A 23,698-nucleotide genomic window follows, 5' to 3' on the forward strand; every position below is an offset into this window, starting at 1 on the left:
TCGCTCAGCAACGTTGTCATCGTCATTATTCATTCATTCATTAGCTCTAGTACTCCGGGTCAAAAGGGAGGGGCTGGGGAGTATCCCGGCTGTGATTGGCCGAGAGGCGGGGACCAATCACGGAGCAGCATATAGAGACGTAAAAGCGTTCACTCATTCACGTTTCTTAAAGAGACGAATAAAATATACTCGTCGGTTAGACGTGCAACTATTCGCTCTGTCGTCTCCGTGGAGGCAAACGACGATTCGCACATCGGGAATTGGTATTTTGTGAACCTCGTGCATGATTGTGGGAGGAAACCCAGACACAGCTGGCGGGGGGGGGGGGGGGGGACGTGCACTCTCTCCCGTCCGAATCGAACCTTCTTGCAGGGAGGCGGAAACACCAAAAGCTCCTTCACCCAGCCAAATTATTATTATTATTACTTTTATTTAAAAAAAAAAACACTCTAACACACCCTCTGCAGAAAAGCTTCCCTTCGCCGTTGCCTACTGTCAGCCCAGCAAGGTGTATTCTCAAGGTGTGTGTGTGTGAATTGAGACGATCGGAATCGGCACAACCGTGGAGTGTGTGTGTGTGTGTGTGTTTGTGGGGGGGGGGAGGAAGAGACAAACACACACACACACAGAACAAGACTGACAGAGGTGAGACGGTTACCTTGTAGGAGAACTCCTCCGTTCTTTCTGAAGAGGGGACTCCCCGACCACAGTGGAGGGCTGGGAGAGGAGGGGATGCCGGTATGAAAAAAAAAAAAAAAGGATGGATGAGAAAGAGAAAGAGAGAGAGAACTGGTCAATCATTTGATCATGTTGCAGTCGTGGACCGGCCCAGCGGGCTTCATCACCAGGCGGATAGCGGGCAGGAATTTGAGCCTATAAGCCGGCGCTTCTGATTATAGTGATTAGATTCCCGGGTGTCCCACTGTTGCCATTATTCCCTGTGATTACCTCGGAGAATTACAGCCTCGCCGCCGTAGTCCACGGGGGTAATTTCTCATGACAACCCCCCGCCGCCCACCGCGGCTCCATTCACACACATTCAAGGGGGGGAGAGAGTGTGAGGGTATGCGCGCACACACACACACACATATTCAACACATGCTAGTGTCACGCAGAGAGACGGGTTCGAACCCGAAGAAGAAGAAGAAGAAGAAGAAGAAGAGCGGGTCGGGGGACTAGTTGATCATTGCAACGCTAATGAGGGGGGTAATGACAGCATTGCTCAAAAAGATGGAGACGTCGTCTCGCTCGCACACACACACACACACACACACACATTGAAAGACAATAGATCCCGCTTTGCTTGTAAATCCACGGTTTGAAAGGAGAAGAGGGAAATTTTTCCAGGTTGAGTGGTCTTTAGCTTCCCGACGGGCGACACGTCTGGCTGCTCCTTCTACTCCCGTGTTTTTTTTGTTTTGTTTTGTTCGTGTCAGACCAAACACAGCCGGCGTGCGTCTGACAACGTAGATCGGGGGGGGGCCATACGCGCGACACAAAACACCTGGAGACGCCGCCGACCCGGGCGGACGGCAGCCAGCTCCTTCCCCACTCGTCGGGAGAGTTTTCCTTTGTAATGTGAGGCCTGTTTTATGTTCCCGCTAAGCTGCTGAATGGAGGGATTTGGACGTCTGCACTTGTGATGTGGCTCTCACCTTGCCAGATGCAGGGGGGGGTGGTGGTGGTGGTGGAAACGTACACACACACACACACACACACTCACACATGTGCACGCACGCATACACACAGGAGGCACAAAAAAGCAAAAGCAGCAAATGCAAATTTCAGCCCTGAGCCACCTGCTGTTGCCATGGAGAGTTGCCACATTGCGTTGCCACGGCGATAACATATTTTTCCTGCGCTAACAGCCTGTCTGTTTTCCCTACCACCCCACCCCCGCCCATCTCACCCCCCCCCTCTCTCTCTCCCTCCTTCCAGTTTTCACTCATCCTCCCATCCCCTGCGCTGCCTCCCTCTCTCGACAAATGGCTCCACGGCGCGGCGGCACCTGCCTTACGCTACAGTACACGTGTTGCCATGGTGGCGTTCGCATCGCCTAGGCAACCCCAGTGCGTTTAGTGCAGCGGGGGGGCGAGGGGCTGAACTTGCGGCAGACACTCATAGCGATACCCCCCCCCTTCCACAGCCCCGAACACACACCCCCGTCTTTCTCTATAGAGGGAGTGAGACAGAGAGAAGGAGAGAGAGACAGAAAGAGAGAGAAAGAGGGAGCGAAAGAGAGAAAGAGAGAGAGAGAGAGAGAGAGCTTCTCTCAGCCCCCTTGAGACATTCATTCTTCCCTCCCCTCCTCCTCTCATCCAGATGCTGATGAAGTGTGAAGGAATGCACCACGAAGCTGACCTCCTACCCAGCATGCTTCTGCTCTCCCCTCCCTTTCACTCAGTTGCACACACACACACACACACATGTGCACGCTCTCTCACACACACACACGCAAGTGCACGCTCAGCACAGACACGTTCATTGCAAACACGCACACGGAGTTGAAGACGCGCGTAAGGACGCTGCAGGTGGGGGTCGGCATCGCGCCGTGAGTTATTACGACCCATGAAAACCGTCTGAGCGACAAAGAGAAGCGTCGCGGCCCCCCGGCTTCCTCTCCCTCCGCCCTCATCCTTCCGTCCTGCGGCGTCTCCGTCTCCTGGCTCCACCTCTGAGTGTCGGAGACAGTCCTTGACCTTAGCATAATAGACACGCCGTGCAGCCGTTCACGCTCCTTACACTTCACAACGCCGTTCTCGAGAGCGAGGGCTCTTCAGAGAGACGCAGTGTGTTGTATTGATTGGCCCGTGAATTCCGAGATGCAGATAAAGGAAACCGGATAATTCCTCCGACGCGGACGGGCGTCACTGTTTTTTTTTTTTTTTTTTTTTTAACCGGGTTTACCCGCGCGGAACTATTTTTTCCGGTGCGCCCCCGCCGGATTCGGGACGAATAGGCTTTCGATCTCTTTGTCACGGTTGCGACTTTAACGATGACCCCCGCGAGCAAACCGGGGAGGGAATTAGTTTGGTAATTTCCCGGTTAAAATCCGACCACCGGTTTCCGCGGCGAGTCGGTTTTCAGCATACATCCGTTCTCTGTAGCGCTTATTCCATCCTCAGGCGCTGGAGTTTGACCCGGCCGTCATTGTGCAAGAGGTCGCCGGGTCACATCAGGGTGGCGTAAAGATCCAAACAGCCATTCATGCTCTCGTTCACACGTCTTATAGAGACGAACCACCATTACACTCATTACACGTCATAGAAAGACGTAAAACCACTCACTCTGACATTCACACCTGGATAATCTAGGCTGAGTGAGTGGTTGAATGAGTGAGTAAAAGTGAGTAAAAGGATGCATGTCTCTATATGACATGTCAATGAGTGGATGTGTGTCTTTATGACGTGAATGAATGAGTGAATGGTTGTGTATCTACATTACAGGTGAATGAGTAAATAAATGGATGTACGTCTTTACGATGTGAATGAATGAATAAGTGAACGGATGTATGTCTATATGATGAGTGGATGGTTGTGTGTCTGTATAACAGGTGAATGAGTGAGTAAATAGATACACATCTCTTTGTGATGTGTGAATGAATGAGTGAATTGATGTATGTCTCTTTAGAACATGTGAATGAATGGATGTATGTCTTTATGACGTGAATGAGTGAATGATTGTGTATCTATATTACAGGTGAATGAGAAAATAAATGGATGTGTGTCTTTATCATGGGAATGAATGACTCCATGGATGTATGTCTATATGATGAGTGAATGGTTGTGCGTCTGTATATGGTGTGAATGAGTGAGTGAATGGTTGTGCGTCTATACAACAGGTGAATGAGTGGGTAAATACATGTCTCTTTGTGATATGTGAATGAATGAGTGGATGGTTGCGTGTCTATATGACCTGAATGAATGAATGAATAAATGGATGTATGTCTCTTTAGAACATGTGAATGAATGGGTGAATGATTGTATATCTATATTACATGTGAATGAGTAAATAAATGGATGCATGTCTTGATGATGTGAATTAATGAGTGAATGGATGTATGTCTATACAATGAGTGGATGGTTGTGTGTCTATATTACAGGTGAATGAGTAAGTAAATGGATGTATGTCTTTATGACGTGAATGAGTGAGTGCATGGTTGTGTATCTATATTACAGATGAATGTGTGAATAAATGGATGTATGTCTGTGATATGTGAATGAATGAGTGAATGGATGTGTGTGTATATGATGTGACCTCTTCACCAAGCACTACCCCACTAATCCCATTTAGCCCCCAACCCCGCCGAAAGAAAACAAACCAAAAAAAGACATTAATGTATGTTTATGGTTTTGAGATGGTTATTTGGTAAAGTGATCACTTCTGACTTCCCACGACCGGTACTTTGGATCTTTGGTGACTGAATTGCACTTTTTATAAGTCCCTTTGGATAAAAGTGTTTGCCAAATGACTGGAATGTAATGTGAATGAATGAGTGAATGTTTATATGTCTATATAACAGGTGAAAGAGTGAGTGAATAATGTAGAGTGTGTAATAATGTAGAGTAATGTAAAGTAGATAATGAAAGAACGAATAAAAGAGAAATCTTCTGTCCGAACCATCTGAAAACTAATTTTTTTTTTCTTTTTTTTTTCGAGGGTTTCAGGGAAGCCCCCCCCCCCTCCTTTTTTTCCAAAAGGGAAAACACTGAAGGGGAAAAAGCAGGATTTTTATGAGAAGGCTCAAGTAAACTGGGTCACTCCTTGCATGAAAAAGTTTGTTGTGCAGCGACTGACTCTCAGGTGTCTGACACCGTTGATTAAACGCGGCGAATCCCCGCTCACCTCCGCCGACTGTTTGCGCGTAACTTCGACAAAAAAAAAAAAAAGAAAAAAAAAAAAAAAAAAAAGAAAAAACAATGGATGTCTTGCTTCCGACGATGCAGACCCTCCGTCGGTGCTCATGTTGTGAGTAAATTAATGGAGACTAGAACCAATTAGTCAATCTGCAGGCAATAATTGCAATCCTTTTCATTCGTCGGCCGCTCAACCGATCCGTTTGAGCGAACCCATCAAAAAAAAAAAAAAAAAAAAAGGAAGAAAGGCCGGATATTCCGAGGGCGTTTTCTCCGCTGGGATTTCTTTGCGCCGAACAACAAGACACTCAAAGTCACCTTTGACTCTGTGGAGTTCTCTGCGTCATTTCAATGAAATCTCTACACAAAGGTTTGATAATGAAAACAACAACGGGGGCCGCATAGAAGGTTGTTATATTGTTTCAGAGGAAGCGTTCGCCGTGACTTGGAAGAGAGATGCCTTCCCTTCCCCCGCCGCCACGCAGAGCGCCATCCCTCCAATCAGAACGTCTGCGGTCGGACCTCGCAAAATCCGATGAGCCAATGGGAGAGCTGGAATACCCATGTCACAGAACATCCTTTATCCAGTCCATTTGGTTCAAAAGGCCGCAGTTTGTCCATTCACTCGCACCTTTTTTCCCTAATTTGCACACTCAATGGTGCACTTGACTCGTTCACGTTGTAGTTTGCAGTCGTCCAAACTCGTAAAACAGCCACGAACACCCTCAGAATATTCACGGACCGCCTGCGCTTGAGCGTTCACCTTACAGTTCACACACTCCCTATTTGCACTTCCAATCATTCATCCATTCATTATCTATAACGTTTACCCTGGCTGTGATTGGCTGGCAGGCAGGATTCAGTTTTTTCCTTTTTTTTTTCTACATCTTCATTTATCTATCCTTCCAGTTGTTATTCATCTACTTTTTTTACTGTTTGTCTTATTTTTTCTGTCTTCTATCTCTAACCGGGAGATGCTGCTATCGTTGTATTGTTGTGCTGCGTACTCCTTTTTAAGGCTGTTTTTTTCAGTTTGATCCCACTGAATCTCTAATTCTCATTACACTCGGTGTCATGACAATAAAAGGCTTGAATTTTTTAATCCAAACAACCATTCACACTCTCATCACATCGAGACATGAAACTCAATGTAGGGAATCCAATGAACCCTCTGCATGGTTTTTGGACTGTGGGATGCCAGATTGCAAAGTTTTCATGCCCACTGCATCTTCCACTCACTGCCCTTTATGCTTCTGTTCTGTGTCTCTTGCAGGCCTGGCAAGTTTTTCATTGAGCCGGGTTTCCATTCCGTGCATATAACGATAAACAGAATCCTTCAATCCTGACCGTGTTATGGAATAAGGCCGTGAAATTAAAACTACACAGACATGCTCAAACTATTTCCCCGTTAAAAGTACACGGCGTCTGTAAAATAAAGGTGTTTCACTTTTAATGCCGAAGTGACGGCGACGTGATGCCGATTCTAACGACGTACGGCTTCCTGATTTATCCTTTTTTTGCACATGAGAAAACAGGCAGCCATGTTTAAAACGCACATTTTTTGAATGAAGTTCTGCCATTCGCCTCGCTGCCGTGTGCCTGCAAGCAGTGGAAACAATCAGCGGCTATTGTTCATTTACGGGTAATTAACTCACGTGCACGCCTTTCACGTTACCCCAAAAGTTGGACTCGAGGTCGCCCGAACCACAGGGAGCGCGCGGGCCGGGCGATGCTCTCCATAGCGACGGACCCCGAGCTCCGCGGCAACCGAGAAATGAACTGTCCTCGCTTTACTCCCTTCATTTCCCACAGTGAGTCGCGATGCAAATGAACCCTCCCACCACCGCCGCCGCCGCCGCCGCCGCCGCCACCCATACTCTGACCTCTCCTCTCTACACCCCTTTGCCGCCGCCGCCGCCGCCGTGTTCCGAATCCGGCCTCCAATTTGTTCCACTTCCCCGTAGCTCATTGTTCAAAATGACACTTTTACATTTTATGGTGAACCAATTATTCTGTCTTACACAGTCCACTGGCTCTGCGAGCCAACCTGCCCGGCTCGGCCGGGGGGCCGGGTGGGGTGGGTGGGCTGGGGTGGGCTGTGGGCTGTGGGTGTGGGTGCCGGCGGTGGGTTAGGGTGGTTACTCCGAGAGAGCGACAAGGAGGGGGGGGGGGGGGGGGGAGAAGAGACGCAATGGTAGCTCTCGCTGACATTTCCGCGGGGATGGGCAGCGGCGGCGGAAACCGAGACGTCGCCGAAGGCAGGGGGGAGGCAGGGAGACCCCGAGCGGTGTGTGTGTGTGAAAAAGAGTGTGTGTGGGGAGTGTGTCTGCTTGTGAATGTAGACAAAGGAGGGTTTAATTGAATGATAAAGTGGTGGACAGACAGTAAAAAAGAGAGATGGAATAAATCACGGCAAAGATAAATAAAGAAGACAGAGTGCCGGGTGCCGCACGAGTATATAATGTATGCCTGAGGATGAGGAGGGAAAAGAGAGGGGTTGCCGGGGGCGACGCGGAGCAGGGGAACGGGCGGCTCTCCCGAAGATTTTCGGGAAGGGTGACCCCCGAGTAGGCGGGGGTTGAGTTTTGACGCGTAAAACGACGTCCGATTTTTGGAGGGAGGGGTGGAACAGAGGTACACGTCCCTGGCCTGCTGTTTATTACCATCATTAATAAAAAAAAATTTTTTTATGGCGTGCAGACATGTACACACGCATAAAGTATGGATTTAAAATAAACACATTTTGAAAATAATTTTTTACAAATTAAAAAAAAAAAAATGATAATTTTAAAATAAATACATTTCCAGACTATATGCCGCTAACCGTGTGGCTAATTTACAGATTTTTTTTGGGCTAACGAGCTTCTCGCCGCCAAAACAATTAAGCCTCGTCACATCGGACCAATTAAATTACAGTGAAATTCTGAGGTTGTTCAATTCCGATACAGAGGAAGACGAGTTTAACGGTTTTAGTGCGCAGGAGGAAGACCGAGATAGCGATCAGCCGGAGTTGGACAAAAAGCGGGGATAGAAAATGGATGGACTTTTCCTTGTGTTATTTATTTTTGATATTATCATCAGCTGTTTTACAGGTACTGTTCGGGAAAAAGCATTTCCAGTATGTATTTGCGGATTTTACCGGTATATATTTAATTAAAAGTAAAAAACAAAGTTCAACCTGGACACCTGCGGCTGGACATGTGCGCCTATATATGTACACTATAATTCTTTATTTTCAGCCATCGCAGCTTATATTCAGGTGTGCTCAATAGTCCGGAAAATACGGTCATAAAAAAAATAGATAAGATAAAAATCAAAATAAATAAGATAAAAATCAAAATAAATAAGATCAGCATTTTACATCACGTTTTAACATGCTAATTGTGTGGGATCAGCTGTCCGGGACCCCCTCCGTCTTAAAAACAAACAAACAGACAAGCAGAATCGCGCACGTGGCCCGACGCCATGATTTATTCCGATTTCATCAACTTTTAATTCACAGACGTCCCGCTTCCGTTTGTTTTAGCCGGATTCTTAGAGATCAGAGGCATCAGATAATCGCAGCGGCTGATAAGGAGGTGGCAGAAATCCTAAAATGCTGCTCTGGATTGGGCGGGGGGGAGCCTGGGTTGGATTCAAAGCTGAGTTTCACCACTGATTCAAAGGCGGCGCGGTAACACGGGAGGAATGTCTAAGGAACCGATTGGAGCGTCGGGCCGGCGCCGTTAGCGTTTCTTCCCCGCCGCCTCGCGTCGAGAAGGACGGCAGAGCAAATGGACGGGCGTCTTTACGACGGGTGAATGAATAAGCGAAATGTCGTAAGCGTCCATATGACACACGAACGGGTGGATTGAAGTCTGTCGTCATTTCGCGTCCGCTCAATGTCGTCCGGTTCGGTTGCCGACTACCTTTCAATTTGTCGCGGAAAGCGAAGACTTTTCAAGTTATTTGAATTCTTTTTTCTTCGGATGAATCTATTAGAATCAAAAGCTCTTTGTTTTTCAAGGGCCGCTTTGGGTTCTCTTATCAAAAACCAAGCAGGCAATTCATTCTTTGATTACTCAAAACACCTGTCCTGCACAAAGGATAGCGAGTCTGGCTGGTAAGTTACCGGTGATGGCTGATGGGTGATTGGTGATGGGTTATAGGTTATGGGTGATGGGCAATGGGTTATGGTTGGTGGGTGATGGGTTATAGGTTATGGGTGGTGGGTTGTAGGTGGTGGTTTACTGGTGATGGGTGATGGTTTTATGGCCAATGGGTTGTTAGTGATGGGTTATGGGTGACTGGTGGGAGCTTATGGATGATGGGTGGTGGTTTTATGGGTAGTGGGTTACAGGTTACGGATGATGGGTTATAGGGTAAGGGTGACAGGTTTTAGGCTATGGGTGATGAGTTATAGGTTATGGGTAACGGGCAATGGGTTATGGTTGGTGGGTGATGGGTTATGGGTGGCGGGTTATAGGTAGTGGGTTATTGGGGATGGGTGATGGTTTTATGGCCAATGGGTTGTTAGTGATGGGTGGCGGGTTATTGGTGGTGGCTTATGGATGATGGATGCTGTTTTTATGGGCAATGGGTTACAGGTTATAGGTGATGGGTTACAGGTTAAGGGTGATGGGTTATAGGTTATGGGTGATGGGCAATGGGTTATGGTTGGTGGGCGATGGGTTATAGGTTATGGGTGGTGGGTTGTAGGTGGTGGGTTATGGGTGATGGGTTATGTGTAATGTGTGATGGGCAATGGGTGATGGGTGATAGGTTATGAGTGATGGGTTATGGGTTATGGGTGATACGTGGTGATGGGTTAGAGGTCATACGTGATTGGTTAGGTGAGTCCAAGCTGACTTTGTGTTCCAGATTCTCGGGCGTTCAACGCACTTCATTGCTGCCCAGGTTCCCGCGGTTCTCGATCACTTTCAAACCCATCCTTTCCTCTTATTTCAAATATCCTCCGGCCCTTTAGAAGTCAGATTCCGAGAAGCGAGCCTGTGCCGTGTTCACTGACCCCCCCCTGCAGCCCATCAACCTGCACCAGCGCCGGTGCACGCGGGCAGCCAGGCGGACCGGCTGCATCCGATCTATAAGGAGGGGAATCACAAGGAAACCGACCAGATGCACTCCACCAACCTTTGGGGCGAGGAGGCGGGACGACACGCTTCGGATCGCTTCTCCTAAGTGTTCATTGGGTGACCGAGTGTGCGAAGGTCTCGGCGGCCTACCTGTGGTGAAAGGCCTGAGGCAGGGTGGGAGGGGAGGTGGAGGGGGCGGCCAGGCCCGGCGAGTAGGGATGGTACGGCGTCTTCTTCAGCGCCTGGATGAGGTTGTGCCTGTACTCGGGATCTATCGACCACAGGGAACCTTTGCCTATGCTCTGGAAGACAGAGGGGCGGGGTGGGGAAAAAAGAGGTTATCGGAAGGGATACCAAATCCCTTGGAAGTCCCTCCCCGATGACAAAAAAACAAGCTCCGCAGGCGCCGCTCCACCTCGCTCCATGTTTACCGATCTCACCTGGAAAACAAACCTTTTTTTCGTGGATGTAGAGGAAACTCTTGAACCTTTTCCCCTCCAGAGGCCACAGCGCCGGGTATTTTTAGATCAAAGTAGCCCCAGCCCCCCCCCCCCAACCGAGCCCACCGAGCCCACCGAGCCCACCGCAACCCCCCCCCCCCCCCCGGCCCGACTCACCACCTAATGAATCTGTGGCCTCCAAATCAGAGTGAAACCAGCCTGTGTGTTACAGACAGGGGTTTTCAAACAGGTCATTGTGAAAATACTTCCCCAGTCTGTTTCTCACTCACAGCCTCCCCCCCCGACCCCCCACTTTCATCTTCCTTGTCATCTGAAGTGTGTGTGTGTGTGTGGGGGGGGGGGTGGTATGTGTGTGTGCGTGATTTGTGTTCGGCGGAGGCCGACAATGGCAGGAAGAGGAGATGAAGATAGCGCCAGAGTAAATACGAAATCCAAAGCCACCTACCCCCTCGGGTCGGGCTCTGTGATTACAGGTAGAAGCTCGGTGTGTGTGTGTGTGTGTGTGTGTGAGAAAGGAATGTCAGATATGTGGATTTGAGACAATATTCTGAAACCTGAATTCGACAGTTCTCCAGGGCGATGGTGTTCAGATTCACTCAAATTTGGGTCAAATAAAAGGGTAGAACTTCCAGGCACATCTATAACCAGGACTTGAAAGCAACAGGAAGTCCTAAAGATGCTGACATTACTTGCAATTGGCCATTCATTCATTTATTCATTCATTACCTATAGGGGCTTATCTTAACGTCGGTAAAATTATATGATGATTAATGATTTTAATGTTGAAATAAAATGCCAAAAAAATGTGAATATTTCAATTACAGTTTTCATTTTGTTCAATTTACATGCTACCGCGTTGGCCCCTGCATAATAATTAAAAAAGAAATGTGGCCCGCGAGGCAAAAATAATTGCCTAACCCTGATATACAGAAAATTAGAATATTGTGATAAAGTTCTTTATCTTCTATAATGCGATTACAAAAACAAAAATGTCATACATTCTGGATTCATTACAAATAACTGAAATATTGCAAGCCTTTTATTATTTTGTCCTAAGAAAACTCCAAAATCCTTACTCAAAATATTAGGATATCATGAAAAAGTAATTTTAGTTTTTTTTAATTGCATTACAGAAGATAAAGAACTCTATCCTGTAGACGTGCTGCCGTTCACAGGTCATAGTGAGACGTGCTATTCATTCATAAACGCGTCATATAGAGAAATAAAACCATTCACCCTCTCATTCACATCGTCACAATTTATGGCCTCCATTTATGGCATCTCCAAGCTGCCTATGACTGACAGACGTTTTGGAAAAAAAAAAAAAAAAAACTTTGCTCCTTCTTAAATTCAGGTCGTGTTGTCCGTTTCCGGGGTGTTTAGTTACCACACATCCGGCGACGCGTTTCAGCAAAATCAACTAAAACCTCGCTCGTCAAGCGAGAAACACCAGAAAAATCCACAGATCGTCCAAACCGTGTCGTTACAAAATCGCACGGGAATCGATTCTTCCTTCCCACGCGTTATCGAGACGTTCGGCGAGAGAAAAAAAAAAAAAAAAAAAAGTTAATCTCCATCATCCGGAGCTACATTGCACCGCTGATACACGTCTGGATGGCCCATTAGCATGTCGGTCTCACACGCGCCGCCATATGTGCAATGTTTTGCTGAGCACGTAAGCGCGTGCGCACGTGTGTGAGTGTGTGTGTGTGTGTATAAGTGTGAGTGTGTACTGCCAGTTCCCTAGGGAGTGTGATATTACCCGGCCTGATCCGCTCCTGGGAGTACTTCTATTACTGCCAGCAACGCCTCTCCTGGAGAGCATGATATTACACACACATACACTTGCTCCCACAGAGATGACCCCCGCTGGGCCAAATTTCCCCCTGCACCTTCAGCATACCAACATTTATGTGTGTGTGTGTGTGTGCGCACATATATAAAAGTGTGAATATATGTGTGTGTGCGTGTGTGTGTGTGTGACAACTGCCCGCCTGCCTGCCGGCCGATTAAATCAATGTTCTCCGCAGCGTCTCCGTTTGCCGGGGGTTTCTGCCTCTGTCGGCCGGCCGTCCAATCAAAACACTCAACCTGCGCCCCCCCCCCCCTCCCGGTTGATAGGCCAATCACAGGCCGCCGCTCGCGGGAAAAGGTCTGTCACCTGGGTTATTGTGGTCGCCGTGGCAACAGGCATCATCTCGGCTCGGCAGCCGGAGGAGGCAAAATGGACTTTTGGGGTTTCAGATGAATTCAGAAGTTAAAGAGGAAAAGGCGGAGGGGGGCGGAAGGGGGGGGGGGGGGGGGGGGGTTCGGGTTCTTATATTTTTGTATTTTTTGCACTGAGGGTCGGCACGGTAACCGTGTGACACACATCTAACCTTACATCATCCGTCTTGACATCAACCTGGATCTGTTTTTCTATTCTTAACCCCCCGCCCCCTTCCTCATCTAATCTGACTTCAGAACAGTCCATGGAGTTTATTCCTCTTTAGGGCTGGATTACACAACAAATAATCCAAAATGTTCACCACACACACACACACACACACACACAGAAGTGAAAGAAATACCTCATGCAGCGTGAGTGTAAAACTGTCAAAGCACGACGACAGACTCAGGAGTTGAACCTTAAATGAAACGGATCTAATGAGATACGTCCATGTCACACCGTGTGTGTGTTTGTGTGTTTGTGTGTGTGTGTGTGTGTGTGTGCGCGTGGGACGGAAATCGTTTTTTCCCAAAATGCAGGCTGGGCTTTTTTTTGTTGTTTTTTTTTTTTTTTTTTTTTTTTTTTTTAACATCTGGTGCATAGAGCTGCAGAATAATGAGCGGAGCAGGTGTGTGTCCGTAACGGAGAAAACACGCATGAGGTGGCCGGACCTGGACACGTCACCGCCCGCGTGAAAGGAGGAAAGGGAGAGAAGGGGATACAAAGGCAGATGGAGGGAGGGAGAAAGGGAGACAGAGGGGGAGACGATTGTGTGTTGCTAACATCTGTTTCCTGTGTTATATAAGCTGTGGGGGCTGGTTTTCCTTGGAAATAGCAGATATTAAAAAGTCCTGCTGCCGCTGACCCTGCTAGCAACACTGTCATGACTGCAACGTCTGGCTTTTTAACATATAGGCGTTTGTATCCTACGGCACAAAAAAAAAAAAAAAAAACACATCTGTTTGACAAAAAAAAAAAAACATTGCCGCTAATCCATCAAGGCAGCGGATTAAACAGTCATCGGTCAACGTTCGTGGGGATTTGCTTTTTTGTTTTTTTTTTGGTAAAACATATCGAAAAACGGGTAAATTAGACGGTTTTATAGATACTTGGAGTGAGATGCTGAGAATAAACAAATTAAAAAAAAAAACGTTACTTTGTATGCTTCTGTATATGTTAACGTTACTCTGCATGACAGTGTAGCGCTAAGGCGCTAACCGGGCCATAACGGAGCAAATTGGACTTTAGCTTCTTGCACCTCCACATGCAGACAGGAGGTGACGGGAATCGAACGGCCGACATTCGGAGCCACAGCCGTCCCAAAGCAAAGAAAAGAGTCGACTCAGAACGTTAAAACAGCGTGAACTGGCGAGCTTCGGGTTTGATTGGACGGTAGGACAAGGCTCCCCTTACCTCGCTCACAGTCTCGGCTAATGTCTTCGCTATGTCACCTGCTCTTCGCGGCTTCGGACTGTGACCCCGAGCGGGTTTGGAATTTCCAGCGTGACCGGGCTTACTTGTACGGGGGAGTAGAGACGTTCTAAGTGCTGCTTTGTGCCAGGCTAAGCTAACTAGCTTGATGTCTTTGGAGGTTCTCGGTCATCCAGGTCATGGTAAATTCTTGTCGAAATCTTCTTGTCTTGGCAACCCACTTGAATTTCTAAGAAAAGTTGCCAAGACAAGAAGATTTCGTCAAGAATTAACCTGCTTGATCAAAAACGAGTGCGCTTAGGGTACGCCAGCCAGCGCCACATCTCCCGCTGCAACATTTTAGGAGGTTAATTATTCATTCATTCATTCATTATCTATACCACTTATCCTGCACTCAGGGTTGCCTATCTCAGCTGTGATTGGACGAGAGGCGAGGTTCACCCTGGACCAGTCCATCACAGGGCCACATTTAGGGACATACAAGTCATCATTGAGATCATGTGTCAAACTCAAGGCTCGCGGGCCAAATGTGGCCTGCCACGAGAACTTAAAAGGTCTTAAAAGGTCTGATTGTCTTGAAATAAAGAAACAGTTGGCCATAAATTACATTTCCCGCAATCTATGCCGGTCATGTTGCCCGCAAAGTGACGGCATCCCGCCATCAGATCGCAGCGTAGTCACATAAATGCCATTTTGACAAGTGAAAGTGAGAAATACGAATGATCCCTAAATGTCCAGGAAGAGAAAAGTTGTTGCAGATTGAAAGCTGTTTCAGGAAAGATGGGAATGCATATGTAAGTTATTTAACATTAAGGAGTAGTTATATTTATTTTACATTGGGTTACATTTATACTGTTATTGTTACATGTGGTCTACTATGCTGATGTGAAAATGAGTCTGACATCCCTGATCTAGATACATTCAGCTGTTCAAACTCGCATTCGTGAGTGTGGACGGGCCTCCGATGAACGTCCTCCATTTTTTTTCCTTTTCGGAATCGAACCAGGGACCTCCTTGCGGTGTGACTGAAGAGCTGACCTCCTCTATCGGCAGCCAGGAGGTTAATTTAAGAATAAATTATCTGTATATTTTGAAATAGCGTGACAGATTTTGGTCTATGCGTGACCCCGACTGGTCTGGAGGCGCCAGCGAAAAACGGACAGATGGATTTATTTTTAATTAAAAATAATACGGAAAAAAACAGCCGCGTTTAACGAGGGTCAAAGGGGAGCCACGTGACAACGCGGTAACGTCTCAACCCCCAGCGGCAACAAACCCGGGCGTCTTCGGGAACGTGGAGCGCCGCCGCCGCCGCCGCCGCCGCCGCCGCGCTTTAGATTTCACCGGCTGAACCCGCCGGACCCCCGCGCTGATGGGATTTAGCAAAAACGAAAACCGAAGCCGCCTCGACCCCGTCGAGTGGGAAAAATCAGACGGTGTTTATTAATTCAGCTAAGCAACTTAAACGTTACGATTCAAAATAATCCCCGCGGTCGCCGTCAGTCGAAGTTGATCCGAGGCGGCCGACTGAAGAGGCGGCGCGTCAAGTTCAACCTCTGCGCGCAGAGAAATGACAAATTATTCGTACATTTATGTCTAAGTGCGCGCGGTTTCGAGGCGGTTCCCATTTTACATCAGTCCGACAGGAAGCGCCCGCTTGACATCGAGAGCCCGGCGCCGTGACCCTTGACCTTTCAACCGCCACGCTCCGTAAAACTGGCCCCTTGGGGGAAAATCCGCCGCATTATACGGCCTCGGCCAGCAATACCTTTAAAACCTATACAATCTTGAGCATTACGGCCGCACCCACCCCATCCGACTCCCGCCTCGGAGTAAAAGTATTAACCCGGGCCGCTTTAAGCCAGATTAACCCGCCGCGATATGAGGATCAATCATTACTTACTGTATATATCCAGTGCAGATAAACAGCGGATTAAACATATAGCATACAACACAACTAGTTCTCTATCAACCAGATACACGACTACCAAAACGTCCATTACCGGGTTCGGTTGGAGGAACCGAGGGGTTTTTAGAATTTTAGAAATTCGCGAATGGCTGTTAGTCGTTCATGCACGTGTATTTTATCGTTTTTAATTTTTATTGTTTCTTTTAAATTTTTCATTTGTGTATACGGCGTCCTTGAGTGTCGAGTAATCCCGTCCATACATCTAAAGAAAGATTTGGAAAAAGACGTGTATAACTATTATCTCACATGCATTCAGGTCCAGTTTTTCGAGTTTCAGGCAAACTGGGCTGAAATTGCGATCTTACAAAGACTGGATCTTACGTGTACAGGTGCGGAAAAGACTCGTGGAAAACTACAATTAGATTCTTCCAGTATTTTTTCCCCCCGGCGATACGTCGGAGAGTTGACATCGTCCAAGCCGGGCTGTTCTGCCCGCAGCTCCTCTTTCTGGACGCTTCGTCGTTTCCGTTCATCCATAACACAGAGAAATAACGTCGCTAACGCCAAAACCGTTCTGGTGACTGCCGGTCTACCAGGTTTCCTGTTTCTAGTTTTGTCAGAGCTCACGTATTGGTTGTTGATTGAGTTCCGTCGCCGTAACGACTGAAAGACTTGCTATAACATCAAAAATGTTTGATCTCGCCACAAACCCAAGACTAGGAAAAGACTGATCTACAACTGCGCTAAGACTTATGACCCCAGATGACTGGAGCGCACTGCAACTGCACGAGACTCTTAAGATTTCCTTCCAACTTTCACCTTTAAATCTGCCACTGGTGTAAACCCAGCATAATAAAATCTATTATTATCATTATCATCACTATTCCTGCAGAGGTGTCGTTGGGTTTTATATTACTAGAGGTTTTGCACGTGTTGAAAAACCTTCGGCCGAAAGGCGAAGGTTTCGCACGACGTCTAATCCCACGGCAACGAAATGTCGGTAACAGTTGGCAACAGTTGACACGGTAACAACCGGCTGTCCAGATTTCGAGGATAGCCGGTATCTGAACGGGGCAAGGTCACTACATAGGTGACTCACTTCACGTAGGAGTTTTAGACTACAAAACGGCCGATCGAATCTGGGGTGATTTAATCAGATGTTACTGTATGTGACTGAGCGCGTGCACGTGTTGCGCCGCGACAATACCGATCTCTAGCCGCGATCCAAAACTCCGAGGGCAACACTTGTCATTAAGGCATGTCGCTCAGCGCGGCAAAGAATCCTGTTTGTAAACAAATCCATGGCAACCGTGGGACTTGCACTCTCTCAAGCTCTCACACAAGCCTGCACTCCCCACATGCAAAGGCTGACACCACACACACACATGCACACGCACACATGCACACGCGAGCGTACACACGCACACACACACAAAGACACATGGAGTAGCGGGCTTATTCTAAACTAGTCCCCATCTTGTCATCTGCCTGGATATGACCCAGAAATACAGTCACTGGAACAAATAGGCCACTGTCATATTAATCTCCACCTCTACAAATTGATGGAAACATGATTTGGTGGGTTCAGTGGAAGCCTACACACACACACACACACACACACACACACACACACACACACACATACCCCTTTCCTTGTGACGACTGCATGACACCCCCACCCGCCGCTACAAAAAGACTACATCTTCATCCTCTTTGCAATGTAAAATGTGCAATAATAAAAAATGCATCATGAAAATATAAAACATAAACAGGTGAAGGTGGAGGTTCGTCCGCAGGCCGCATCAGCGATGGGCTTCGAGCGGCGGCGTCTAACTAAAAATTACCCAGATTCTATAATTGCAGCTTCAGATAAAGCTCTGCACTTGGCAGGTAGAGTAGAAGTCTGCAGAGATGTGCCCTCATTTCCACACTGACACAGCGCTCCGGCGTGTGCGTGAGTCCTTTTTAAGCATTCATGCGTGCATTTTGCGCACGCATGCGTGTGCGTTGCTTGTTTGTTTGTGTGTCAGACATGCTAAGTGTGTGTGTGTGTGTGTGCACGCCCGAGAGGGGAATAGGTTTGAAGGGTTAATTAGCGTGCTGTCTGTAATGGTGTGCGGTGACAGGACGACAAGACAGGTTGTCCTTGCAGAAATCACCTTTAACACATGCTTCTGAGGGCGCACGCACACACACACACACACGGCTGCACAAGAGGACACACACGCTGCACCTCGGTGCCCGTCTGAAAAGCCCATGCACACATGCTGATAATTTCACACACCAACATGCGTGCCTAAGTCGGCGGAGCTAAATCAGTTTTCCCGTTGCTACAGCAAAAGCATACTTTTATGTCAACTCCAACCCAGTTGCCATGGAGATATGTATACAAGAGAAACTCTGCGCCGCCGTAGTCAAGGGCCAGATGACAGCATAGCGTGAGGGTGTGTGTGCATGAGCACACATTACACACACACACACACACACACACACAGATCCACACACAGACACACCGTGTCCTCTTTATCCTTCAACCATTTTGTTCCTCAAACACACACCCGCACGCACACACACACACACACACACACACACACACACACACACACACACACACACACACACACACACACACACACACAGATAAATCAAAAAGAAGAGTTCAGGTTCATATGCTGGTCAAGGAAGGCTCCCACAGAATATTCTAAAACAGCTAAACGCACGAAGCTAGCGCCGTTTGTCCCCCCCCCCCCACACACACACACACCCCCACACACACACACACACACCCATTCCCCACCCCAACCCCCACCCCCGCCCAACACCCTGGAGCAAGATGATATCTAAAGTCTGCTGGCATCTGTGTTATTAAATCCTCCAGTATTAATTTAGCACTAATTGAGTGAGGGATTCATTCCCCGTTTACCCGCGGACTTTAATGGAGTAAAATCTGGATGGGAGAGACAGTATAAAAAGACCATATCAAGACTTAAATCAAAAGCGAAACGCCGTTCCCACTGGGAAACGCCGAACGTCAGTGTGAAAGGGAACTATGAAAGAGAGAGGGGTGGCGGGGGGAGGGGGGGGCGAGATCATCAACTATTGATAAGGCCGAATCTGGTACAGCTGTAGACAAAATACGGAATATGTTTGACTTCAAGTTGGATATGCCTGCAAAGCGCAGATAACTGCCGGGCTGTGATTTAAATTAAACCCGCACTCGACGCGGTGAGCGTTTACGTCTGGGCGTCAGTCGCCGGGGGGGGGGACGGGGGTGTGTGTGTGTGGGAGGGGTTGCGGCCCGAGAGAATGGCGGGCGAGGCGGGTGGAGAGCGATTGACAGCCGGCTACGTTGGGGTTGAATGCTGCTATTCAAAGGTTGCACCGCTCCATCCCGGAGCAAAATGTCCGGTATGTTACGTATTTTAACCCCAGCCGTCTTTTAATGGACGTACTTAAATACTGCATACTGTACTAAATTCATTCATTCATTCAGTCCATCCCAGCTGTTTTTGGGCGGGTTCACCCTGGACTGATCACAGGGACAAACATTCATTCATTCACACATCAGATAAAAACATATAACCATTCACATGCTATATAGATATTCAACCATTCCAGGATGATCCAAGATGGCGGCGCGAACGGCTGCCTCTGTGTTTTGTTGTTTTTTTGTTTTGTTCTCAACCGAAGCAAATTCCTTGTCGTTGCGAAATAACTTGGCGAACGGAGCGACTCTGATCGTGATTCAACCGTTCATTCACACATCAAATGGAGACATGCAAACATTCACTCCTTCATACAGATATAAAATGTTCAGCCGTCATATGGAGACATAGAAAAGTTCATTCGGCTATTCGCACGTATTATACAGACATGCGACCGTCTCATTCAAACATCAGGGTGATGTAGGGTCTCCTGTTTGTGGACTGCGGGAGGAAACCCACGCAGACCCGGCGAGAACATGGAGACTCCTCACAGAATCCGACCTTCGCTAACCAACAGTTAGCGACAGTTTGCACTTCACACCGATGCCGTGCAAGGTTGCCGACCAGGCCATCGGGAGCGACTTGCGGATCGGAGTCCGGAGGACGTGCAAGACGGGAGGAGCCGGGAATCCGACCGACAGCCTTCTGCCGTCGTCGCCGCGTCAAATGTAGTCGGCTTAATACAATTGGTGCAAAACGTGATCAAGAAGATCATGTGACCGATCGGAGGTCCGGACAAGACGAACACAAACGTAAGAAAGTGAGCACTCTTATTTGGCACATTTGGAGCGAAACATGAAAATTCCAAGAGGCAAAACTTCGATCCGTCAGCGTAGAGGACTTTACCCGGCTCTGACTTTACAATATTAGCACATCAGCAATATCCCGATAATACAAAATATAAACGTTCCCTTGTTTAAAAGAGGATCGAACAGCTCCGCCGCCCCCCTCCAGACCTGCAGATTTCCTTTGCCTTCCGGCATTTAAACATCGAGCCTCGAGGCTTCGGAGGACTAAAGATGTGATGCTGGAAGTGAGCGCGGCGGTGAGCTGTTTGGCCCCGCTGTGCCGCTGAGAACAGCTGAGCTGGATTCCTGAGCTGACCGGCAAAAAAAAAAAAAAAAAAAAAAAAAAACTACTGACCCCACCTTTTATGTAATTAGTCCATTACATAAGTATCCTGGCAGATAGCGCGCTAAAGGCCTGCTTGTGATTTGAACGTGTCTGATACTTAACAGGGGACAGATGGGGGCTCTACATTTTCTAAAAATTCTTTCATTATCTATATCTCCCCGGACCGGTCGGCTGGTTGATCAAGAGAGGCAGAAGATCGTCCGCTCAATCGTTCACAAGTCATAGAAACATAAATTATTGGCTCATTTACACATCGTATGCCTGAGTGACGCACAATATATCACACATATAGTGACATCCAGCCATGCATTGGTCAGATAGATAAATATCCATTCTCTCTTTCACACGTTTGGGTAATTTCGGGTCTCCGGTGAACCTCTGTGGGAATCCAACCGCCTTCTTGCTGTGAGGTGGAAGCACGAAACCGAACCCGCTTTCAAAACCCGACCCGGTAAGTCGGAGAAGTCCGGTTTCATTGATCAGGAAGAAAATCTGAGCTTTTTCAAGCTTCCAAAGAGGAGCGAAGTGAAATGTAGCGCTCGCTGACAATTATCCGAAGTTTCCTGCCTCGGAAAAGGGAAATTCGTGATTCACTCAGATGGAGGAAGGAAAAAAAAAAAAAAAAAAAAAAAAAACAGACGAGGAAGGCGAAGGAGGAGATCAGATGTTTCCAACTTTCCGACTTTTCTCCCCTTGAGGAGCTTTGAAACGCCGGCGGCGGCACGTAGACAACATCATTATCCAAGATTTCTCCGGATGCCGGCGGACATCCTTACCTGGCTCCTGTCTTTGTCCACCTTCTTGAAGCACTTGTTAAGCGACAGATTGTGGCGCACCGAGTTCTTCCAGCCGGTGGGGGCGCTGGCGAAATAGGGGAAATGCTCCAGGATCCAGCCGTAGATGTCTTTCACCGGCAGCCGCTTGTTGGGCGCGTCCTCGATGGCCATGAAGATTAAGCAGCTGAAGGAATACGGCGGTTTCCTGTTGGCCCCCGCCGCCAGGTCGTACGCCGAGTGCGAGTCGCCGAGGAGGGAGTCGTCCGGGGACGGCGACGAGGAGGACGGCGAGCGGGGGTGCTGGCCGTCGGGGTCCTGCAGGGGGGAGACGCTACGTAGCCCGGAGTGGCTGAAGCTGTTGAGGAGGTCGGTGCTCTCGTGGAGCCACGAGAGGCTGGTGAGCTCCTCGTCCTCGGCCTTGGAGAAGGAGGCGGACAGGGAGAGGGAGAGGTCGGCCGCCTCGGCCTCCGACGCCGCCGTGGCCGCGTCCCCTTGCCGGTAGGGCGGGCTCAAGCCCTGCGACGCGCTGGCTCCACTACTGGGGCTCTGGGCCTTCTTACTGGGGGGCATGGTGGGTCCCATCCAGCCCAGGGCTCACTCCTGCAGGGGGGGGGGGGGGAAAACAGACAAGGTCACATTTGGGGGATTTTGTTCCCAGACGCCAGTTTTTCTGACAAACGGGACAACGGGCGCAATTCATGTTGGATCTAAGGGAAGCACAGGACCATCCATCCATCCATCCATCCATGCATCCATCCATCCATGCATCCATCCATCCATCCATCCATCCATGCATCCATCCATCCATCCATGCATCCATCCATCCATCCATCCATCCATGCATCCATCCATCCATGCATCCATCCATCCATCCATCCATCCATCCATCCATCCATCCATCCATGCATGCGTCCATCTTCTGCTGCTTATCCTGCACTCAGGGTTGCAAGGGATGCCGCAGTCATACCAGCTGTCACCGGCCCAGAGGCGGGTTCACCCTGGACCGGTTGCCGGTCAATCGAAGGGCCACAAATTTACACACAGACAACCACTCACTGAGTCTGGGCCACTTTTCCCGATTTGTTCCCTGTTAACCTACTGCATGGTTTTGGATTTAGGGAGGAAACCCATGCAAACACGGGGGAAAACATGCAAACTCCACACAAAGGTCCCTTTTTTGGAATCGAACCGGGGTCCTTAGGGCAGGAGGAAGACGTGAAGAATTTAGACTCATCGAGGAAATGTTGCCTTGTACGACACTAATTGGTAATTGGTATCCGCCCGCTGTGTCGTTGTTTAGAGCTGAACAGCCATCTGTTTACATTTTATATACTTTATTTATAGATACTGAATCTTCTTATTTTTATGCTTCCCATGTGCCTCACCACAAAAACGGTGATTCTGATTTCTGTGCGAGGAATATATCGGGATTGCATCAAAAGCGCCCCCCGGTTGGCGTTTTGACGCCATACGGGCCGCCGCAACCGACGTCACCTGACCGACGGGCGCCTTGGACCGTTTTGCAAGGGGGCCGTTTTCCGATTCTGACGTTTTTTTGGGGGGGCTGGAATGCATTTCACAAGCGCCGTGTCACTCGCGCACACAGACGCACGGCACCACGCGCCTTTCAAAACAGGAAATGAAAAGCAGCCAGAGGAGCAGCTACGAGCAGCCGTAAACAAACAAGCGGGGTTAAATCCCCCGTGAAATAAAGGAGTCGCTTATCCCCAAATCGCGGGTGAATCCTTTGAAAAATAAGTTTAAAGCCCACAGCTGGAACCCACCGGGGGCGTCACACCCTGTTCTTCGTTTCTGATTTGCTTAAAAAAAAAGGACTTATTCAATGTACTCTGCAGTTATAATTGAGTTTTGACATTTGAGTTTTGATATTTATAACCACGAGGACGGGCGACGCTAACAACGACTGCGGCGGCGCTAGTTTCAGGCTACTGTGCGCCGGATCAAAACAAAAAACAGACCGCACGGAATCCTGCTGAGTTTGGACGTTTCCCCAGCTGTATTTCTTTCTTACCCCACCCCCCTACACACACACACACACACACAGACACACACACACACACCTGCACACCAAATGGCTATGTGTCTCCATCCCCGGATTGAGAACCACCACCCCGGGTCAAGAAAAATTTCAGTCAATGTGACTAAAAAAAAAAAAAAAAAAAAAAAAAAGATTTAGACCTTAAGAGTTTCGGTAAAATCTGGAATAAAAGTCATTACTTGGGAAATGGGAGTAAATAAAAACAAGAATTAGTAGATAGATTGGAAAGTTTATCTTGAGACACATGCAGACATACCCTGTTAGCATGCTAGGAAACTAGCATATTGATATTTGGCTAGAACATAA

The 23,698-nt window shown here is 48.2% G+C and overlaps 1 protein-coding gene across 1 annotated transcript in view; it reads right to left on the bottom strand.

Annotated features, from left to right (window-relative positions):
* The window catches only part of LOC147213388 (forkhead box protein N3-like), a 69,045-nt gene that overhangs the window by 12,931 nt on the left and 32,416 nt on the right, over nt 1-23,698 (bottom strand). Inside the window, exons 2-4 of the mRNA XM_086142979.1 lie at nt 21,334-21,933; nt 10,079-10,230; nt 659-717 (exon numbers count right to left, since the gene is read on the bottom strand). Coding sequence (XP_085999105.1) covers nt 659-717; nt 10,079-10,230; nt 21,334-21,915 — 793 coding nt within the window. The 5' untranslated portion in view covers nt 21,916-21,933. The remainder of the gene's footprint in view (nt 1-658; nt 718-10,078; nt 10,231-21,333; nt 21,934-23,698) is intronic.

The sequence above is a fragment of the Fistularia commersonii genome, chromosome 36 (assembly GCF_037954325.1).
Source record: "Fistularia commersonii isolate RoL2024-O1a breed Wild chromosome 36, RoL_Fcom_v1.0, whole genome shotgun sequence".
NCBI lineage: Eukaryota > Metazoa > Chordata > Actinopteri > Syngnathiformes > Fistulariidae > Fistularia > Fistularia commersonii.